The sequence below is a fragment of the Podarcis melisellensis genome, assembly GCF_964234715.1.
Source record: "Podarcis melisellensis genome assembly, chromosome: 11".
Taxonomy (NCBI): Eukaryota; Metazoa; Chordata; class Lepidosauria; order Squamata; family Lacertidae; genus Podarcis; species Podarcis melisellensis.
Window position 1 is genome coordinate 12810407 of NC_138543.1, and position 17577 is coordinate 12827983.

At 45.0% G+C, this 17577-nt stretch overlaps 1 protein-coding gene across 1 annotated transcript in view; it reads right to left on the bottom strand.

Annotated features, from left to right (window-relative positions):
- The window catches only part of ROR2 (receptor tyrosine kinase like orphan receptor 2), a 158005-nt gene that overhangs the window by 19204 nt on the left and 121224 nt on the right, over positions 1-17577 (bottom strand). Inside the window, exon 5 of the mRNA XM_081930488.1 lies at positions 5454-5581. Coding sequence (XP_081786614.1) covers positions 5454-5581 — 128 coding nt within the window. The remainder of the gene's footprint in view (positions 1-5453; positions 5582-17577) is intronic.

Below are 17577 nucleotides of genomic sequence, written 5' to 3' on the forward strand. Positions count from 1 at the left end.
CTTGTTTGCAAAACATCTGGATCTGTATATGCATTGGGCAGATTAAGCAAGATAACATCCGCGCTTTGTATATTTTTGCCATCAATTGCCTAGCAAATAATTCTTTTTATTAGATGACAAAACAAATTACAGGCATTGAAGCGGAATATAGCACTCCCGTGGAAATTGGGTGCATGAAGATGGCGTTTTAGCAATATATGGCAACGCACACAAGTCCTTTTCCAGTACTGCAAAACACTGACTTCCCTAAACACCGATAATAGATTTGCCCATGGCTCCTTTTAGAAGTACAGGGACCCATGGGAGTTTTCTTCAGTGCCAAAAGCAGTAATAAGAGGTGTATTGCACAGATAAAATATACGAGTCAGCTGGGCTGAAAGAAGCCATGCCACACGGTCTCAGGGGGATGGGAATTATTATTATTATTATTATTATTATTATTATTATTATTATTATTCTGAACTGCAAGAGGACACAGGAAGTTTAAAGACAGAAAAAAGACAAAAGCACAGCCTGCATCCCCTCTTTCTTTCTTTCTTTCTTTCTTTCTTTCTTTCTTTCTTTGCAAAAAAAAGAGATATTTCAGAAATGTTTCACACTTTACACTGAAGAGTTTTACTACCACAGGGCTTGAAGCAGTCTTTTAAAATTAATTTTCCTGTTTGGACTGCAGATGTCACTATTTTCCATTCCCATAGCCACATGCTTCAGTGGCTTAAAGTGAAAACTAATGTAACAGTTACAAGTGTACACTTCCTTTTCTTTTTTCCTTTTTTAAAAAAGAATTGCCAGAAAACTGATTTTTCCTAGAACAAAAATATCTTTGTTCTAGTTCCCCCATTCTAAGATTTGCCACCTTCAGTTTGATTCTCATGCTTTTACATTGAACAGACTTTACAGTGAACTACTCATCGACCCAAAATATCTGGCGCAACGATAGGAGGGAACTTCTATACTTTCAAAACAATGCATAATAAAGAACTGTCTCAATATTACAAGTGTCCCAAATGTGCACACTTTCAGGATCCCATGCCTTCAAAAGTGTTTTCCAAGGAGGCAAGGGGACCATCAGGTAATAAAGTAAAAGTTAAAGGACCCCTGGATGGTTAAGTCCAGTCAAAGGCGACTATGTGGTTGTGGCGCTCATCTCGCTTTCAGGCCAAGGGAGCCGGCATTTGTCCACAGACAGCTTTTCAGTGTCATGCGGCCAGTAGGACTAAACTGCTTTTGGCACAATGGGACACCATGACAGAAACCAGAGCACACGGAAACACTGTTTACCTTCCCACCGCAGCGGTACCCATGTATCTACTTGCAGTGGCATGCTTTTGAACTGCTAGGTTGGCAGGAGCTGGGACAGAGCAACAGGAGCGCACCCCCTCACAGGGATTCGAACCACCAACCTTCTGATTGGCAAGCCCAAGAGGCTCAGTGGTTTAGTCCACAGCGCCATCTGTGTCCTGAACAAACAAGCCCACCATTACTGATAGGTCCACCCACCACTGTGAGGCTCAAATCAATGAAGATGATGCCTCCCCAGCTGTTGCCATTGGCTGTGGGTTTCTTGTGATGTCACAAAAGCACTTGGCAACTGAGTGGATATAAAGGCAGACCAAGGGGAAAGCTCTTTTATATTTCCAGCAGGACACACCTGGCAATGGATGTGACATTCAGCACTGTCCAGGTTTCTTCCACTTGGAGGAGGCAAACTGGTGAATGGAAGGAGGCAATCCTCTGGCAGTGGGATGCTAGGGAGCAACAGTAAGGCAGGTTTGCTTTCTTGAAGGCTGCTGGTATCTGTGGCTGGAAGCTAGCAGGTGTCTCATGATGGACCTAACAGTAGCTTCTGGCACAATAGGACACCGTGACGGAAACCAGAGTGCACGAAAACACTGTTTCCCTTCCCACTGCAGAGGTACATATTTATCTACTCACACTGGTGTGCTTTTGAACTGCTAGGTTGGCAGGAGCTGGGACAGAGCAATGGGAGCTCACCTCGTCATGGGGATTCAAACCATCGACCTTTTGATTGGCAAGCCCAAGAGACTCAGTGGTTTAGACCATAGTGTCACCCACGTCCCATCAGGGTATGCAGCTGGAGTGCTCATTCTAGTTTTCCCTGGCTTAACTCCCAGTTTGCCTCTTCACTGTGGAAGCTACGATGGCAAGACCCAAGGAGAAAGCCAGAAAGCCTTGGTTATTTCTGCAGTTCATTTATAGACACATGTAAGCAGCCCATTTGGATTACTGTGTGCATCTCCTGCGTTCAAGTTTGCTCATGCCTTTTCGCAGAGCACAGCTGTTCTTGTTTCTACATGTGGAGGAGCACGGTTCTCTGGATTATGGCTTTTTACAAGCCCTGATAACTATGCGCACTGAATCACTGGACCCTTTGTATGTAACTGCAGAGTTGTCTGAAAAATCACTGGTGTACAACAGGAGCCTGAGCCTTTGCTGTGAAAACCTATTAAATAAAAGCAAATATACACCCTACGTAAAACTCTGAATAGGAGCACAGAAGTACAGGAGCTGACTGGCACTTCCTCTCCCGGGTTTCAGACAGAAGATTTTTCCAGCTCTAGCTTGGGATGCTGGGAATTGGACCTGGAACTTGGTACATGCCAAACATGAGTTCTATCACAGAGTCCCAGGCAGCCTTTCCCAACCTATCGCCCTCCAGATGTTTTAGATTCTACTTTCATCAGACTCGGCTACGTGGTCAGAGAAGATGGAAGTTTTGAGTTTTGAGTCCCAAACATCTGGTGGACATAAGGCTGGGGAAGGTGTTCCTGGAAGAGATCCACCATAGGAAGCATTTTATTTTTTGCAGTAGATTACAGAGGGTATATACAAATAGTTAAAAACAAAACAAAAGGTTGCATAGTGTTGACAGGTATTTGATTCCAATTACTACTCAGGTATGTACCGTATTTTTCGCACCATAGGACGCACTTTTTCCCCTTCAAAAATGAAGGGGGAATGTGTGTGCGTCCTATGGAGCGAAGACGGCATAGCCCCGCGACCCTCTGTCGGCTGGAGAGGTGACACGTGGCTATGGCAGGAGCCTCTATAGCCATGTGCCACCTCTCCAGCTGGGAGAGCGCGCGCGGGGCTAAAGAAGCCCCACGACCCTCTCTGGGCTGGAGAGGTGACATGCGGCTATTGCAGCAGCTTCTTTAACCGCACGCCATCTCTCCAGCCGGGAGAGCGCGCGCAGGGCTAAAGAAGCCCCGCTTACCCTCTCCCGGCTGGAGAGGTGACGCACAGCTATTGCAGCAGCCTCTATAGCCGCGTGCCTTTGCGCTGCTCCCCGACCTGCTCTTTGGGGCTGGTGGTGGGCTTCCCCCCGCCAGCCCCAAAGAGCAGGTCGAAAGGAACCTGAAGCCTGGAGAGTGAGAGGGGTCGGTGCGCACCGACCCCTCTCACTCTCCAGGCTTCCAAGGTAGCCTCCTGAAGGCATCTGAACGCACCTTAAACGGCACCTTGTTTTAGAGGGGGAAAACAAGAGGGGAGAAATTCTTCCCCTTTCTGCGCAGCGCCTCCTGCCGCTTCGCTGAAGGGGCGCTGGGCAGAGAGGGAGAGATTTTTTTTTTCTTGTTCTCCCCCCTCTAAAACAAGGTGCGTCCTATTGTCCGGTGCGTCCTATGGTGCGAAAAATACGGTAACTGCTTTGCAAGAGCATTGAATTAGCCGCAGGGAGGTTAAATAACATTGTATTATTATTATTAATTATTAGGTAAAGGTAAAGGTAAAGGACCCCTGGATGGTTAAGTCCAGTCAAAGGTGACTATGGAGTGCAGCATTCATCTTGCTTTCAGGCTGATTGCCAAAGACTAGGACTAGCCGCCTGAGAAACAGTTTCTATCCAAATGCGATTTTTTTCTATCCAAATGCGATTTAAACGCAGTGTAAGGTAATCCCTATGGGAGTATATTGTATTTAATTATGGGGTATCAGAGTTTTTAGGGAGTTAACCAGGCTGGGATAGGTGGGATAGCAAGCTTGTTGGTTTTTGAATGTCTGATGTAGATTTTTTCAATTTTGTTGTTCTGTATGGGACAATGACAATAAAGATTATCGTATCGTAATTGATGCTTTTGAATTATGGTGCTGGAGGAGACTCTTGAGAGTCCCATGGCCTGTAAGAAGATCAAACCTATCCATTCTGAAGGAAATCAGCCCTGAGTGCTCACTGGAAGGACAGATCCTGAAGCTGAGGCTCCAATACTTTGGCCACCTCATGAGAAGAGAAGACTCCCTGGAAAAGACCCTGATGTTGGGAAAGATGGAGGGCACAAGAAGAAGAGGACGAGATGGTTGGACAGTGTTCTCGAAGCTACCAACATGAGTTTGACCAAACTGTGGGAGGCAGTGGAAGACAGGAGTGCCTGGCATACTCTGGTCCATGGGGTCACGAAGAGTCGGACACGATTAAACAACAATGAAACAGTACTAAACTGTGATCTGCCATGGCTACCCTACCATGCTACTTGGCTACTCAAAATACAAAAGTGCCACCACTGCCCACCACTAAGAGACATCAAGGAGCCTTGCAGGGCATGATGGTGGTCAAAAATCACTGGGCAGGGGTGAGATCCTCCACAGTACCATGGTTTGTTGTTGTTGTTGTTTAGTCGTTTAGTCGTGTCCGGCTCTTCGTGACCCCATGGACCAGAGCATGCCAGGCACTCCTGGCTTCCACTGCCTCCCACAGTTTGGTCAAACTCACGTTGGTAGCTTCGAGAACACTGTCCAACCATCTCGCTCTCTGTCGTCCCCTTCTTGCTAAAGTCTGGCACCAGCCTTGCCACGGAATAACACAACGTGAGCAGAAAAGAAACCTCATGAAATTCATCAATCTCCCCCTGCAACACGCAAGACATCATTCCACCTCAAGAGTTAATCCAGATACTCCAAATCCCTGTGCCCTATAAGAAGCAAACAAGACCATGTTCATCCAGGTGCCATAATATGAGATAGCATCCAATTATTCATGCAGGTCAGCAAAGGTGTCTGCTTTAGGGAAAGTATCCTCTTCTTGACCTGGGATCACTGCCTCTCAACATAAACAAACAGTTTAACCCTGGGGGGGGGGGGGGAATCACTCCGGTTTTTCCAAAAGAGGTTTCTTTTTTGTGTGGACAGCTCTTCATTCAGGCTAGAGTTGTACTCTTGTTGCCCCGAAGCAGGAAGTAAAGTGAAGGGAGGAAACCCTTCCCCAGTCATATATTAAAGCCCTGAGAGCGATTCCTTGCACTTCAAACTCCACCTTAGGAGGACTGCAAAAGCTACTGCATAATAGGGAAAACACATTGCAGCAATTCATTCTATGATGCAGGCTGTAAAAAGCTGTACCCAGTTTCATTTCCATTCATTGCAGTGTTAAAATTGGATTTCAGGCTTTTGCCTGAAATACAATGTTTTCGGACAAGGATAGAAGTGCGCAGGCTTACCAGTGATTCGGTTCTCGATTTCCCCTTGCATCTGGAGGGAATCCACGTAAATGGTCCTATTTCCGATGATGCGAGCACAAGCAATTCCCCTGTAAGGCTGGCAAAACCCATCTTCGTGGTAATCTTCCCTGCAAAAGACAAATTGGGGGGCCTGTAAGTACATCTGCAGATGTCTGCCTGTCCCTGATGAATTTTAAAGAAATATGTCCTTCAACAGCAGCAGAGAAATGTTAAATCTGACATTTTACATTCCTCCAGATACTGGTCTCTCGCCTCAAGTTTTCACCAGACAATGTTTCTGGAAGCAAGAAGGGCATCAATGAACATATTAATTCAAGGAAGGAAAGGGGGGGACCTTTTAAAAGTGAAAACAAGAATTATCTTAGAAATCCTATGCTAATGATAATGGGATGTGGCAGGTTATTCTATTAAAAGGCTGTCCAACTGAGACCACAATGTGTATCATGTTACACCTCATAATACATTGCTGGCATTTAACGGCATGCGATGCAATTAGGCAAGCAGTTGTTTCTTTTCTCCTGCCTCCTCCTGCAATTCTTCATTTCCTGCAAGCGAATAGCAAAAGAGGCCTTGCCAAGATTTAATTAAAATATGGCATAATTCTGAACTATGGCTTAGATAAACAGAATGAAATCAGGGCTTAAACGTCCTTCTCTCCCACCCCCTCCTATAGATTTAATGCCAAATTCTTTTCTTCTTCTTCTATAGAACCTAATGCATATGTTGAATTACTGTCTGGGCTGCTAAAAATCTGCTTAATGTATCCAGCTTAAATGGAGTTGCTCCAGAGTACCATTGCTAGGGGGAAAAAGCCATTCCTTTTAATGCTAGGGATGGCGGGTTACTAAGACTTTGAAAGTTAATAATAATAATAATAATAATAATAATAATAATAATACCCCACCCATTTGGCTGGGTTTCCCCAACCACTCTGGGCAGCTCCCAACAGAATATTAAAAACACAATAAAACATCAAACATTAAAAACTTCCCTAAACAGGGCTGCCTTCAGATGTCTTCTGAAAGTCAGATAGTTGTTTATTTCTTTGACATCTGATTGGGGGAGGGCATTCCACAGGGAGGGTGTCACCACTGAGAAGGCCCTCTGCCTGGTTCCCTGCAGCTTCACTCCTTTGGCCCTCCAGATGTTTTGGACTACAGTTCCCATCATCCCTGACCACTGGTCCTATTAGCTAGAGATCATGGGAGTTGTAGGTCAAAACATCTGGAGGGCTGCAGGTTGGGGGTGCCTGATTTGGTCACTACCGCATTTCCCCTGCTATTTTAGTCAGCAATTGCTTGGCTAAGCCAGACGGAAAGCCTCCTATTCTTAAGCCAGAGCATCAACATTTGTCCTTCTCACCAAAGAGATGCAGCCCAGGTGGGATAGTATGAAGACTTTCAGATTCCTGCACCGACTTGATTTCTTAAAATGAATGTGTTAACTTTGCAGAGAAGGTCAAAGATGGGCTACAATAAATGTACGGTTTGTTGTGGCAATTAGGCAGCTGCATTGTTGTAATTATTGCTGCAATTATGGCCAAGAACAGCACAATGGTATTTGCAAGCTTTAGGTCAGCCAAGTTCATAGAACATAGGAACTAAATGGATGTAGGAAATGTTGAGCACAGACATCTATAATTTAATATAATGTATTTATGTAGGATGGAATATTTTTTTGAAAACGAGGCCCTTTCTGCACACATGGAGTTATTGTTTCCCAACTTCAGCAGAAGCACCAATTAGGGCAATTTCTTCTCCCCTGACTGGTATTCAATACACTTTACAATAACTAAAGTCATCACAGAGTGTGGCACTAAACAGAAAGGGGAACCGATGTAACAAAACAGGAACAGCCTCATTCCCAGTTCACAAAGAGTTCATGTACTTTTCACTTAACCACACGGTAGTGACTCAGTTTCAAACCAGAGATTGCCAATTTGACTGAGGTTAAACATGAAATGAAATCTAGACCTTTCACATCTTCAGAGCCAAAACATGGCTTAAGGGGCCACCTAGAAGATCATTTTAATTTTGTCTCGGTAATGACAAGAATTCAAATGAGTGCTTTGTGTTCAGTAAATGTACATGATGCCGCTGGGAGAGATCGTCAGGGGGTTTGGGCTGGGTGTTCATCAGTAGGTGAATGATACCCAGCTCTACCTCTCTTTTAAATCAGAACCAGTGAAGGCGGTGAAGGTCCTGTGTGAGTGTCGGGAGGCAGTTGGAGGATGGATGGCAGCTAACAGATTGAGGCTGAATCCTGACAAGACAGAAGTACTCTTTTGGGGGGACAGGGGGAGGGCGGGTGTGGGGGACTCCTTGGTCCTGAATGGGGTAACTGTGCCCCCTGAAGGACCAGATGTGCAGCCTGGGAGTCATTTTGGACTCACAGCTGTCCATGGAGGCAGAGGTTAATTCTGTGTCCAGGGCAGCTCCATCTGGTACGCAGACTGAGACCCTATCTGCCCGCGGACTGCCTCACCAGAGTGGTACATGCTCTAGTTATCTCCCACTTGGACTACTGCAATGCACTCTATGTGGGGCTACCTTTGAAGGTGACCCAGAAACTACAACTAATCCAGAATGTGGCAGCTAGATGGTGACTGGGAGTGTTTTAGACCACAGTGCCACCCTGTCCCATGTGCACAGAATGGCTCAATGGGGCTGGAACAGCCATTTCCAATCTAGCACCCTCCAGCTAATTGAGAGTACAGCTCCCATCAGCCCCAGCCAGCGTAACCAAGCAGTAGGCATGATGGGAGCAGGTAGTTCAACAGCATCTGCAGGACACCAGTTTGGGGAAGGCAGGGCTTGAGTAAAGCTGAAATGTCTCCAATGTACATGTAGATACCACCTTTCCTTCACGGAAGTTTAGGATTTTGCTCTTGAGATCCAGAGGTCCGGGGCATTAATCTTATCCTCTTAATTTAAAGGAAGAACAGAATACAACTACCCAGAAATACAGCTCTAAAGGGATTACCAAAAAGGATGCTATCAGTGCCTTTTAGCCTGAAATATGTTTCTTCTCAGCCTGATATATGTTCTGAACCCAGCCAAAGAGAGTCGTTTGAAAGTCAAAACTGAGGCTAATTCAAGCTTTACATTCATGTTACAGGATATGGGAAATCCATTTGCGAAACTACCCTTATCAGTAACTGCAGCAGCACAGACCAACTTAAAATAGTCACTGAGGGAGGCGCTTCACGCATTATATCATTTTGTAAGTATAAACTTAATGTACTCCCAGGACCACTTCAGCATGCATGTTTGAAAGATTCCCTGTAAATAGCTGTCTATGGAAAGCTAACAGGTAGAGTTCAAACCTGAACTTCTCCCTAAAGTGCTAGCTTTCTACAAGAAGGATCTGGGGTTCTCTCTTTAAACATGGAATAGCAATCAAGAATGTGATCACCAGCCCCCTTCACACAGTGTTAGAAACTGAGATGTGAACACAAGGAGCTAAATGGCACCTTAAACCGAGGTTATGGGTGCAACAACGGACAGTCAAGGCGTGCATTCTTATAACGAGAATACAAAGCTGAAAATGAATAAACTGCAGCTAAAATATTATGTTCATTTTTCACATGGTCTAGTCCTTCTCCTGCCCACCCCCCTAATATTCTTCAGCGGGTCTCTCCTTTCCCTCCACACTGCATTGTTAATCTGAAATCTTAGGCGCCGTACTGCAGCCAGAGCTCAGAAACTGCTCACACTAATAAAATTCCCTGTTGCAAAATGCGCCTAGAACAATGGGAGTTCCGAACACTGCAGGGTACAAAGGATTCTGCTTTGGGGGCTAACCATGGTTTGCCCAGTTTGAACACTGTTGCTAAGCACAGTAGGTAAATGAAGTAAAAACTGGAAGCTCCAGATATTTGAGTGTGTAAGGGGAGTAAGAAGGTGCAAACAAGCCAAACACCTGTTCCTGGAGATCCAGTATGAGTTGCCTGCAGACGAGGTCAATAATCTAGATTTTTTTACCCTCCATTACCAAAGCTTTCTGCTATGTAAAACGGGATATAAAAGTAAAGCTTAAAAATATGTATGTTTCCTTAACCCAAGAAAAGTAATATGGGTGCATCCAACAAACTTGTCCACTTAGCACAAGGACTTCTGACTGTACAATGCATCTTCTTCTTCCCATGCCCTCATCCATTTATAATGTACACTCCTTAAGAGATTTGGTATAGAAGTATAGGGGGGGGGGATCTGTGCTGGCAGTTTTCCCAACCCTCTGGAGCAGATCAGGCATGGGGGCAATGGGAAAGGAAGTCCCACTGGCCAGGCAGAAGATGATGTTCTTGGATATAAATCATACAAGCAATACTCAACAACAAAAAGGCAGCAGTTAGTTCAAAAGGTGAGTCTTTGGGGCAATTATATTTGAAATACAGCACCTATTAAAGAAAAAATATATTTTATCTTCCAGAGGACTCCTGGCACAAAAACAATAATAAGTCTTGTGGTGCCTTAAATTTATTAAGGCAAAGCTTTGAGGACTACAGGCCACTTCATCAGATGAATGAAGCATTATCCTGGATTACATGCCTGGGGGAGGTTAGATGAAAACAAAATGAAGAAAGTACAGAGACAGTGCTAATTACATAATTAGCAGTAGTCAGTGGTTAAGAGCGGTAGTCACGTAATCTGGGGAATTGGGTTCGCATCTCCGCTCCTCTACATGCAGCTGCTGGGTGACCTTGGGCCAGTCACACTTCTTTGAAGTCTCTCAGCCCCACTCACCTCACAGAGTGTTTGTTGTGGGGGAGGAAGGGAAAGGAGAATGTTAGCCGCTTTGAGACTCCTTAAAGGGAGTGAAAGGCGGGATATCAAATCCAAACTCTTCTCTTCTTCTTCATTCGCCTAGTGTCCTAGTGTCGGTCAGTTACAGCAGTGAAATTGCTGTCCTCGTGAGTAGGCAAAAACACACAAAGAGTGATGGTCCTTAAAATCAACAGCACCTATCCCTAAGCCATCGTTCAACAGCACCATTACTCAATTCATTAGAACCAATAAATGCATTTAGGAAAGGCGATGCCTAATTAATGAATTAGTGACTAATGAATAAAATGTGCTGCTGATTTTTTAAGTGACCCTGAGATTTTGTTTCACTCATTAACGAAAACTCAAATCTGTAGACTTCACGTCAAAGCAATATTTGCAGATTTACTAGAGATAATTTCCTCTGTGCCATTAGATTCATGGGTTAGTGAAATTAGGCTTGTAGCATACTAACACCACCCAGACAAAGGTTTGAAAGATACCTGTAGAACAAAGGAGCCTTTCTTTACAACTCAAACAAGCTAAATGCAAGAATAAATGCAGGCAGAACCCAGTGCATGTTAACTGCCTAAGATATCTATTATACACAGGCTGTCATGTGATTGAGCCAGAGGGCATATAAACATAATAACTATATTGTCTTCAGTAGCAAGAGAATAGGTAGGCACATAGCCTAATCTACATTGAGAACATAAAATCATGCTATAAAGAAGGCTTATTTTACTCAGAACTGAAGTATGACAGATGCTGGTATATATTATGTGTAATATAAGTAACTGGTGCTTCTCTGCAGGGATTTTCTGCTTCTTTTATGTCTATTCCTTATCACTGCAGGCAGATAAAAGCTGCTCTTGTTCTTCATCTCTCGTCTGCCTTCTTAGGGGCCCCCAGTTTGGACAAACTCTATGGAGAAACATCGTTGCAGCATCTCTTCCTAACCCCCTTTCTGCCCCAAGCACCTTGCAATGAAAGCAGGCTGCTTCTTGCTGCCTACACCCCAAAATCACCCCTAATATTATTTGAATTGACTGCTCTTGCCTGATAGTACGGAGCTTGCAGGAACAACCAACGCCAGAGAGAACCAGGAAGGCAAATCGCGTGGATTTCACCTCAGTTCTGGAAAGAACAAGTCTCCTGAAACAGTCATGAGTGGGCTGTAGTGGTGTCAGTCATTTTTTGGACAGAATGGAACAGGAAACATTGGGAAAGGGGTGCTCTAACCCAGTGGCGGTGAACCTTTTAGAGATCGAGTGCCCAAACCCCACTTATTGATCGCAAAGTGCCAACACGGCAATTTAATATTGGGTAATAATGATTGTCTGCATGTGCACATACAAATAAATATATTGTAAGGAAATGGGGTGAGATTAACCAGAGTTATTGATCTTTTATTAGGAGGAGTGCCCTGAGTTGTTCTGCTTTTTTGGGGGGGGGCGTTGTCTGGAGTTGTTGAGATTTTTTTGGGGGGGATTGCAAACAGTTGTTGATATAATATTTGGGGGGGGGGTTGTTGCTGATAAACACTAACACACTTCAGGACGCAACGCAGAGGAAAACAATACAGTGGTACCTCAGGTTAAGTACTTAGTTCGTTCCAGAGGTCCGTACTTAACCTGAAACTGTTCTTAACCTGAAGCACCACTTTAGCTAATGGGGCCTCCTGCTGCCGCCATGCCGCCGGAGCACGATTTCTGTTCTCATCCTGAAGCAAAGTTCTTAACCGGAAGCACTATTTCTGGGTTAGCGGAGTCTGTAACCTGAAGCGTATGTAACCTGAAGCGTATGTAACCTGAGGTACTACTGTACTCACAAAGCTCGCAGGAACCAACAAATTAACAAAAGCCAAAAAACACACTCATTACCGCCGCTTTCTATCTCCTGCTCGCGGCACCAACCAATTACACCAAACATGGCGGGGAGGGAGTGGAATGGCTAGAAATCAGCTGCTTGGTGGGCTTGCAACTGCACCCAACGCTGCTGTGGCCAGTGCGTGCTCTACAGAGTGATTCCCACCTGGACAGGCATTGGGGAGCAACTTTGGAAAAACCCCAGGAATGGCGCTGCAGGGGCGATGACACGCGTGCCCACAGAGAGGGCTCTGAGTGCCCACTCTGGCACGCGTGCCATAGGTTCGCCACCACTGTTCTAGCCAGACATGATGCAAAGTACATAGAAGACTTGAACAGTGGCAATGGCACACCTTTGCAAACACACCACCTTACACTCAGCCAGCATGGTTGGGGGTTAGGGGTGATGGAGATTGTAGTTGAACAACATCTGGACACCCAAGTTTGGGGAAAGCTGCCTTAGAACATAGAAGCAGGTCACACATTAACCTGCATTAAGGCTGCTATATATTGAAGAAAAGCCATTGCTATCTGACTTAAATCATGCCTCTGTTTGCACTTCTCCTTTAGTTTTGGTCTTTCTTTCTTTGCAGGCCTCTCAATCTGCAGTGGCCAAGTTGCCAATTGTGGACTGATACTGCTTTTGCAGAATTCTAGATTCATGTAGGCAGCCGTGTTGGTCTGACACAGTCGAAATAAATAAAAAATTGTCCAGTAGCACCTTAAAGGTAAAGGGATCCCTGACCGTTAAGTTCAGTTGCAAACAACTCTGGGGTTGCGGCGCTCATCTCGCTTTACTGGCCAAGGGAGCCAGCGTACAGCTTCCGGGTCATGTGGCCAGCATGACTAAGCAACTTCTGGTGAAGCAGAGCAGTGCATGGAAACACCGTTTACCTTCCCGTCAAAGCGGTACCCATTTATCTACTTTTGACGTGCTTTCGAACTGCTAGGTTGGCAGGAGCAGGGACCGAGCAACAGGAGCTCACCCTGTCGCAGGGATTCAAACTGCCGACCTTCTGATCGGCAAGCCCAAGGCTCTGTGGTTTAGACCACAGCATCACCTGCATCAAAGTGTGCATGCACATGGAAGCTTATACCCAGAACAAACTTAGTTGGTCTCTAAGGTGCTACTGGACAATTTTTTGCTTTTGCAGAAGTTTGCAAATAATGGTCATCATACTGTTTCACAACATACAGTATACTGCAATAAAATGGCTAATTAAATCAATGACACATTGGAAACAGTCAATGGCTAGAATAGAATAGAATAGAATAGAATAGAATAGAATAGAATAGAATCTTTACAATTTTCAGATCCAATGTGAATCCGTATGTGGGGGGGAGCCAACATAGTGCTCTCAGATGTTGTTGCACTTAAATCTCTCATCATCACTGGACATGTTGATGGGATTTGGATTCCAACATCTGGAGAGCCACATGTTGTCTACCCCTGCATAGGCCAGTACATTCGTATCTTCTACTTCCCCATAGTTGTGCTACTTTTAGCATCCTTTTAAGCTACCCGAGAACAACATATCCTTCCAAAAAGAAATGCAATTAACTACTGGCAAAAGAGGTAAGGCAGTGTTCTTGTATTATTGAAATAATGGTGCCTCTGGCCACAGAGTCTGCTGGAGACATATAATCAGTCTATTGTAGACATGTGCGAGGATAGCAATACAGTAGTGAAAAGCAGATGTGGCTGCAAACGTTGATTCCTTATGAGAGTAGATTAAACTATGGATCAGCTTTAAGCTCATTTCTATTGGCAACTGTAATGGATACCTTAGCAGGGGCAACTGGGGGGAGGCCCTAGGAATATTATGGTGTGACATGAGGATAAAGGTAAAAGGTAAAGGTACCCCTGCCCATACGGGCCAGTCTTGACAGACTCTGGGGTTGTGCGCCCATCTCACTTAAGAGGCCAGGGGCCAGCGCTGTCCGGAGACACTTCCGGGTCACGTGGCCAGCGTGACAAAGCTGCATTTGGCGAGCCAGAGCCGCACACGGAAACGCCGTTTACCTTCCCGCTGGTAAGCGGTCCCTATTTATCTACTTGCACCCGGAGGTGCTTTCGAACTGCTAGGTTGGCAGGCGCTGGGACCGAGCAGCGGGAGCGCACCCCGCCGCAGGGATTCGAACCGCCGACCTTTCGATCGGCAAGTCCTAGGCGCTGAGGCTTTAACCCACAGCGCCACCTGCGTCCCCATGACATGAGGATAGATACAGTCAAACCCCTTCTTATGTCTGCCTCCACTTGCGTCCATTTTGCCCAACGTCCGCGGCAAACCTGGAAGTAACTGGCAGGTTTGCTGCTGTTTGCGCATGTGCAGAGGTGACGATTGCCTTTCACACATGCACAGCGATTGCTGCCTGCGCCTGCGCACAATGGCACCTCTCCCAGCGACCTGTTTTGACCTCTGGGCGGACCTCCAGAACGGATTATGGTCGCAGGTAGAGGTTGACTGTACAGCTTGGGGGGAGGAAAGATCTAAACTGAAAGATGCATTGTGTGTTGTTGTTTTTCTAAGTCAAAAGATAAATCAAATGAAGTCAAATCAATACTTCATTGAAAAAGACTAGAAAGGATTATAAACATGGAACAAGCAAGACAAAGCATTGCTGAGTAGGGCATTCCTGTTCAGAATTCCAGCTAAACAGGCATGCCTGCTTTCAGAATACAGTGGTACCTCGGGTTAAGTACTTAATTCGTTCCAGAGGTCCGTACTTAACCTGAAACTGTTCTTAACCTGAAGCACCAGTTTAGCTAATGGGTCCTCCCGCTGCCGCTGCGCCGCCAGAGCTCAATTTCTGTTCTCATCCTGAAGCAAAGTTCTTAACCTGAAGCACTATTTCTGGGTTAGCGGAGTCTGTAACCTGAAGTGTATGTAACCTGAAGTATATGTAATGTGAGGTACCACTGTACTTCTTTCTTTCTTTCAACTACAGTGGTACCTTGGGTTACATACGCTTCAGGTTACATACGCTTCAGGTTACAGACTCCGCTAACCCAGAAATATTACCTCAGGTTAAGAACTTTGCTTCAGGATGAGAACAGAAATTGTGCAGCAGTGGCACTGAGGCAGCAGGAGGTCCTATTAGCTAAAGTGGTGCTTCAGGTAAAGAACAGACCTCCAGAACGAATTAAGTTCTTAACCCGAGGTCGGTGGTGCAAATCCCCACAATAGGGTGAGCTCCCGTTGCCCTGTCCCAGCTCCTGCCAACCTAGCAGTTCAAAAGCACACCAGTACAAGTTGATAAAGAGGTGCTTTTGTGACATCACAAGAAACCCACAGCCAATGGCAACAGCTGAGGAGGCATCATTTTCATTGCTTTGAGCCTCACAATGGCAGCTGAACTTTTCAGTGATTGTGTGCTTGTTTATTCAGGACACGGGTGGCGCTGTGGTCTAAGCCACTGAGCCTCTTGGGCTTGCCAATCAAAAGGTCAGTAGTGCAAATCCCTGCGAGGAGGTGAGCTCCTGTTGCTCTGTCCCAGCTCCTGGCAACCTAGCAGTTCAAAAGCACACCAGTACAAGTAGATAGATAGGTACCGCTGTGGCAGGAAGTTAAACGGCGTTTCCGTGTGCTCTGGTTTCCATCACGGTGTTCTGTTGTGCCAAAAGTGGTTTATTCATGCTGGCCACATGACCTGGAAAACGGTCTGAGGACAAATGCCAGCTCCTTCAGCCTGAAAGCGAGATGAGCGCTGCATCCCATAGTCAAATTTAACTGGATCCTTTACCTTTACCTTTATTACTTGTCCAAAGATATATGGAACACTGCTTTCCATTTTCCTTTCCTCTTGTTTTCTCTTCCCCTAATGCCCAATCAGCATTCCATGCCTATCAAACATAACCAGTCTTTACTGAGCTATTTATATCCTCTCTTAGGGTTTTGTGGCTCTCAGGTCTTTATTTTCTTTTCTTTTTTACTTTTGTGAAGCTTTTGGTTCCCTCTAGCTTGCTGAAACACCCCGTCTGCTGTGTAGATAGTGTTATTTTAACTCAGGCATAGGCAAACTCGGCCCTCCAGATGTTTTGGGACTACAATTCCCATCATCCCTGACCACTGGTCCTGTTAGCTAGGGATCATGGGAGTTGTAGTCCCAAAACATCTGGAAAGGCCAAGTTTGCCTACGCCTGTTTAAACTACATAAGCACCCACTTTCATATAAGTTTGTTGTTATTATATATAGGGAAAAGTTAAACAAAGGCAAATAGCTTGACTATTCCCCCCCCCCATTAATTAAAAAGCTTCCATCTGACAGTCCCTTTGCTATTTTTCTGCTTTTAGCTCACTTATTTGCGACCAATTCAAGCTCACAACAATGGCAATACATTTTGGATGGAGTATTTGGTTTGTTTTACAGTAACTGTTGAAGAATGCCCCCTCAACAAATAATCAACAATGTGAGATTTTTAGAGAAAGAACATTTGATTTCCACCCCCCATCCCTGTTTTGTCAACAGAAAACACATGGCCATTTAAAATGGCATTTCTGAAGAATGAATTGTTCGATTAGTTTGACTGCACTTAAAAACTGACTTGATTTATACAATATGTGGTAATCTATTTAGATTTGCATTAGACATTCTAGAGGGCCTCAGCTTCATAATCATGATAATAAGCAATGAGCTTAAGAACTGAATAAGGACATTCACATAATATTCAGAAACCAAAATATTCTGTTGGCTTAGTGTGGCAGTGTCTTAAGCTCTGTTTCCACTGAATCAGCCCATGTAAAACTACGAAATGCCAAAAAAGTTCTTATCTTCTGCACCCATGGCTAATCAATATTAGGAAAAACATTTTTTTTTCTTCCAGTAGCACCTTAAAGACCAACTAAGTTAGTTCTTGGTATGAGCTTTCGTGTAAAAAATTTGTTTTGACTATGGCAGACCAACACGGCTACCTATCTGTAACCAATATTAGGAAAGTTAAATATTTGAGTGACAAACTACAGTGGACACTCGGGTTACGAACATGATCCATGAGGGAGGCATGTTCGCAACCTGCAGCGTTCACAACCTGCAGTGCCGCGTCTGTGCACACACGGGTTGCGATTTGGTGTTTCTGCACATACGCAAAGCGCAATTTAGTGCTTCTGTGCATGCGCAAGTGCAGAAACCCGGAAATAACCCATTCTGGTACTTCTGGGTTTGGCGCAGTGCGCAACCTGAAAACGCGTAACCTGAAGTGTCTGTAACCCGAGGTATGACTGTATATTTCCAATCGTGTTACCAGAAATAGCTATGAACTACAATGAAATCAGGGTTAGACAATACTTGGAATCCACCTACAGGTGCTTTTAAGGAAAACACTATTTCCTTAACACTTCTTATATCTAGAAGTGGGACCTGTAACAAAATGTTGCAGTGTGGAGTGCTCTGCTTGGGGTTCCACCCAGCTTCCCATGGCCTCTCGCAGTACACTCCAGTTCATGCCTCCCCCCCCCAATCCTGCAATCCAGT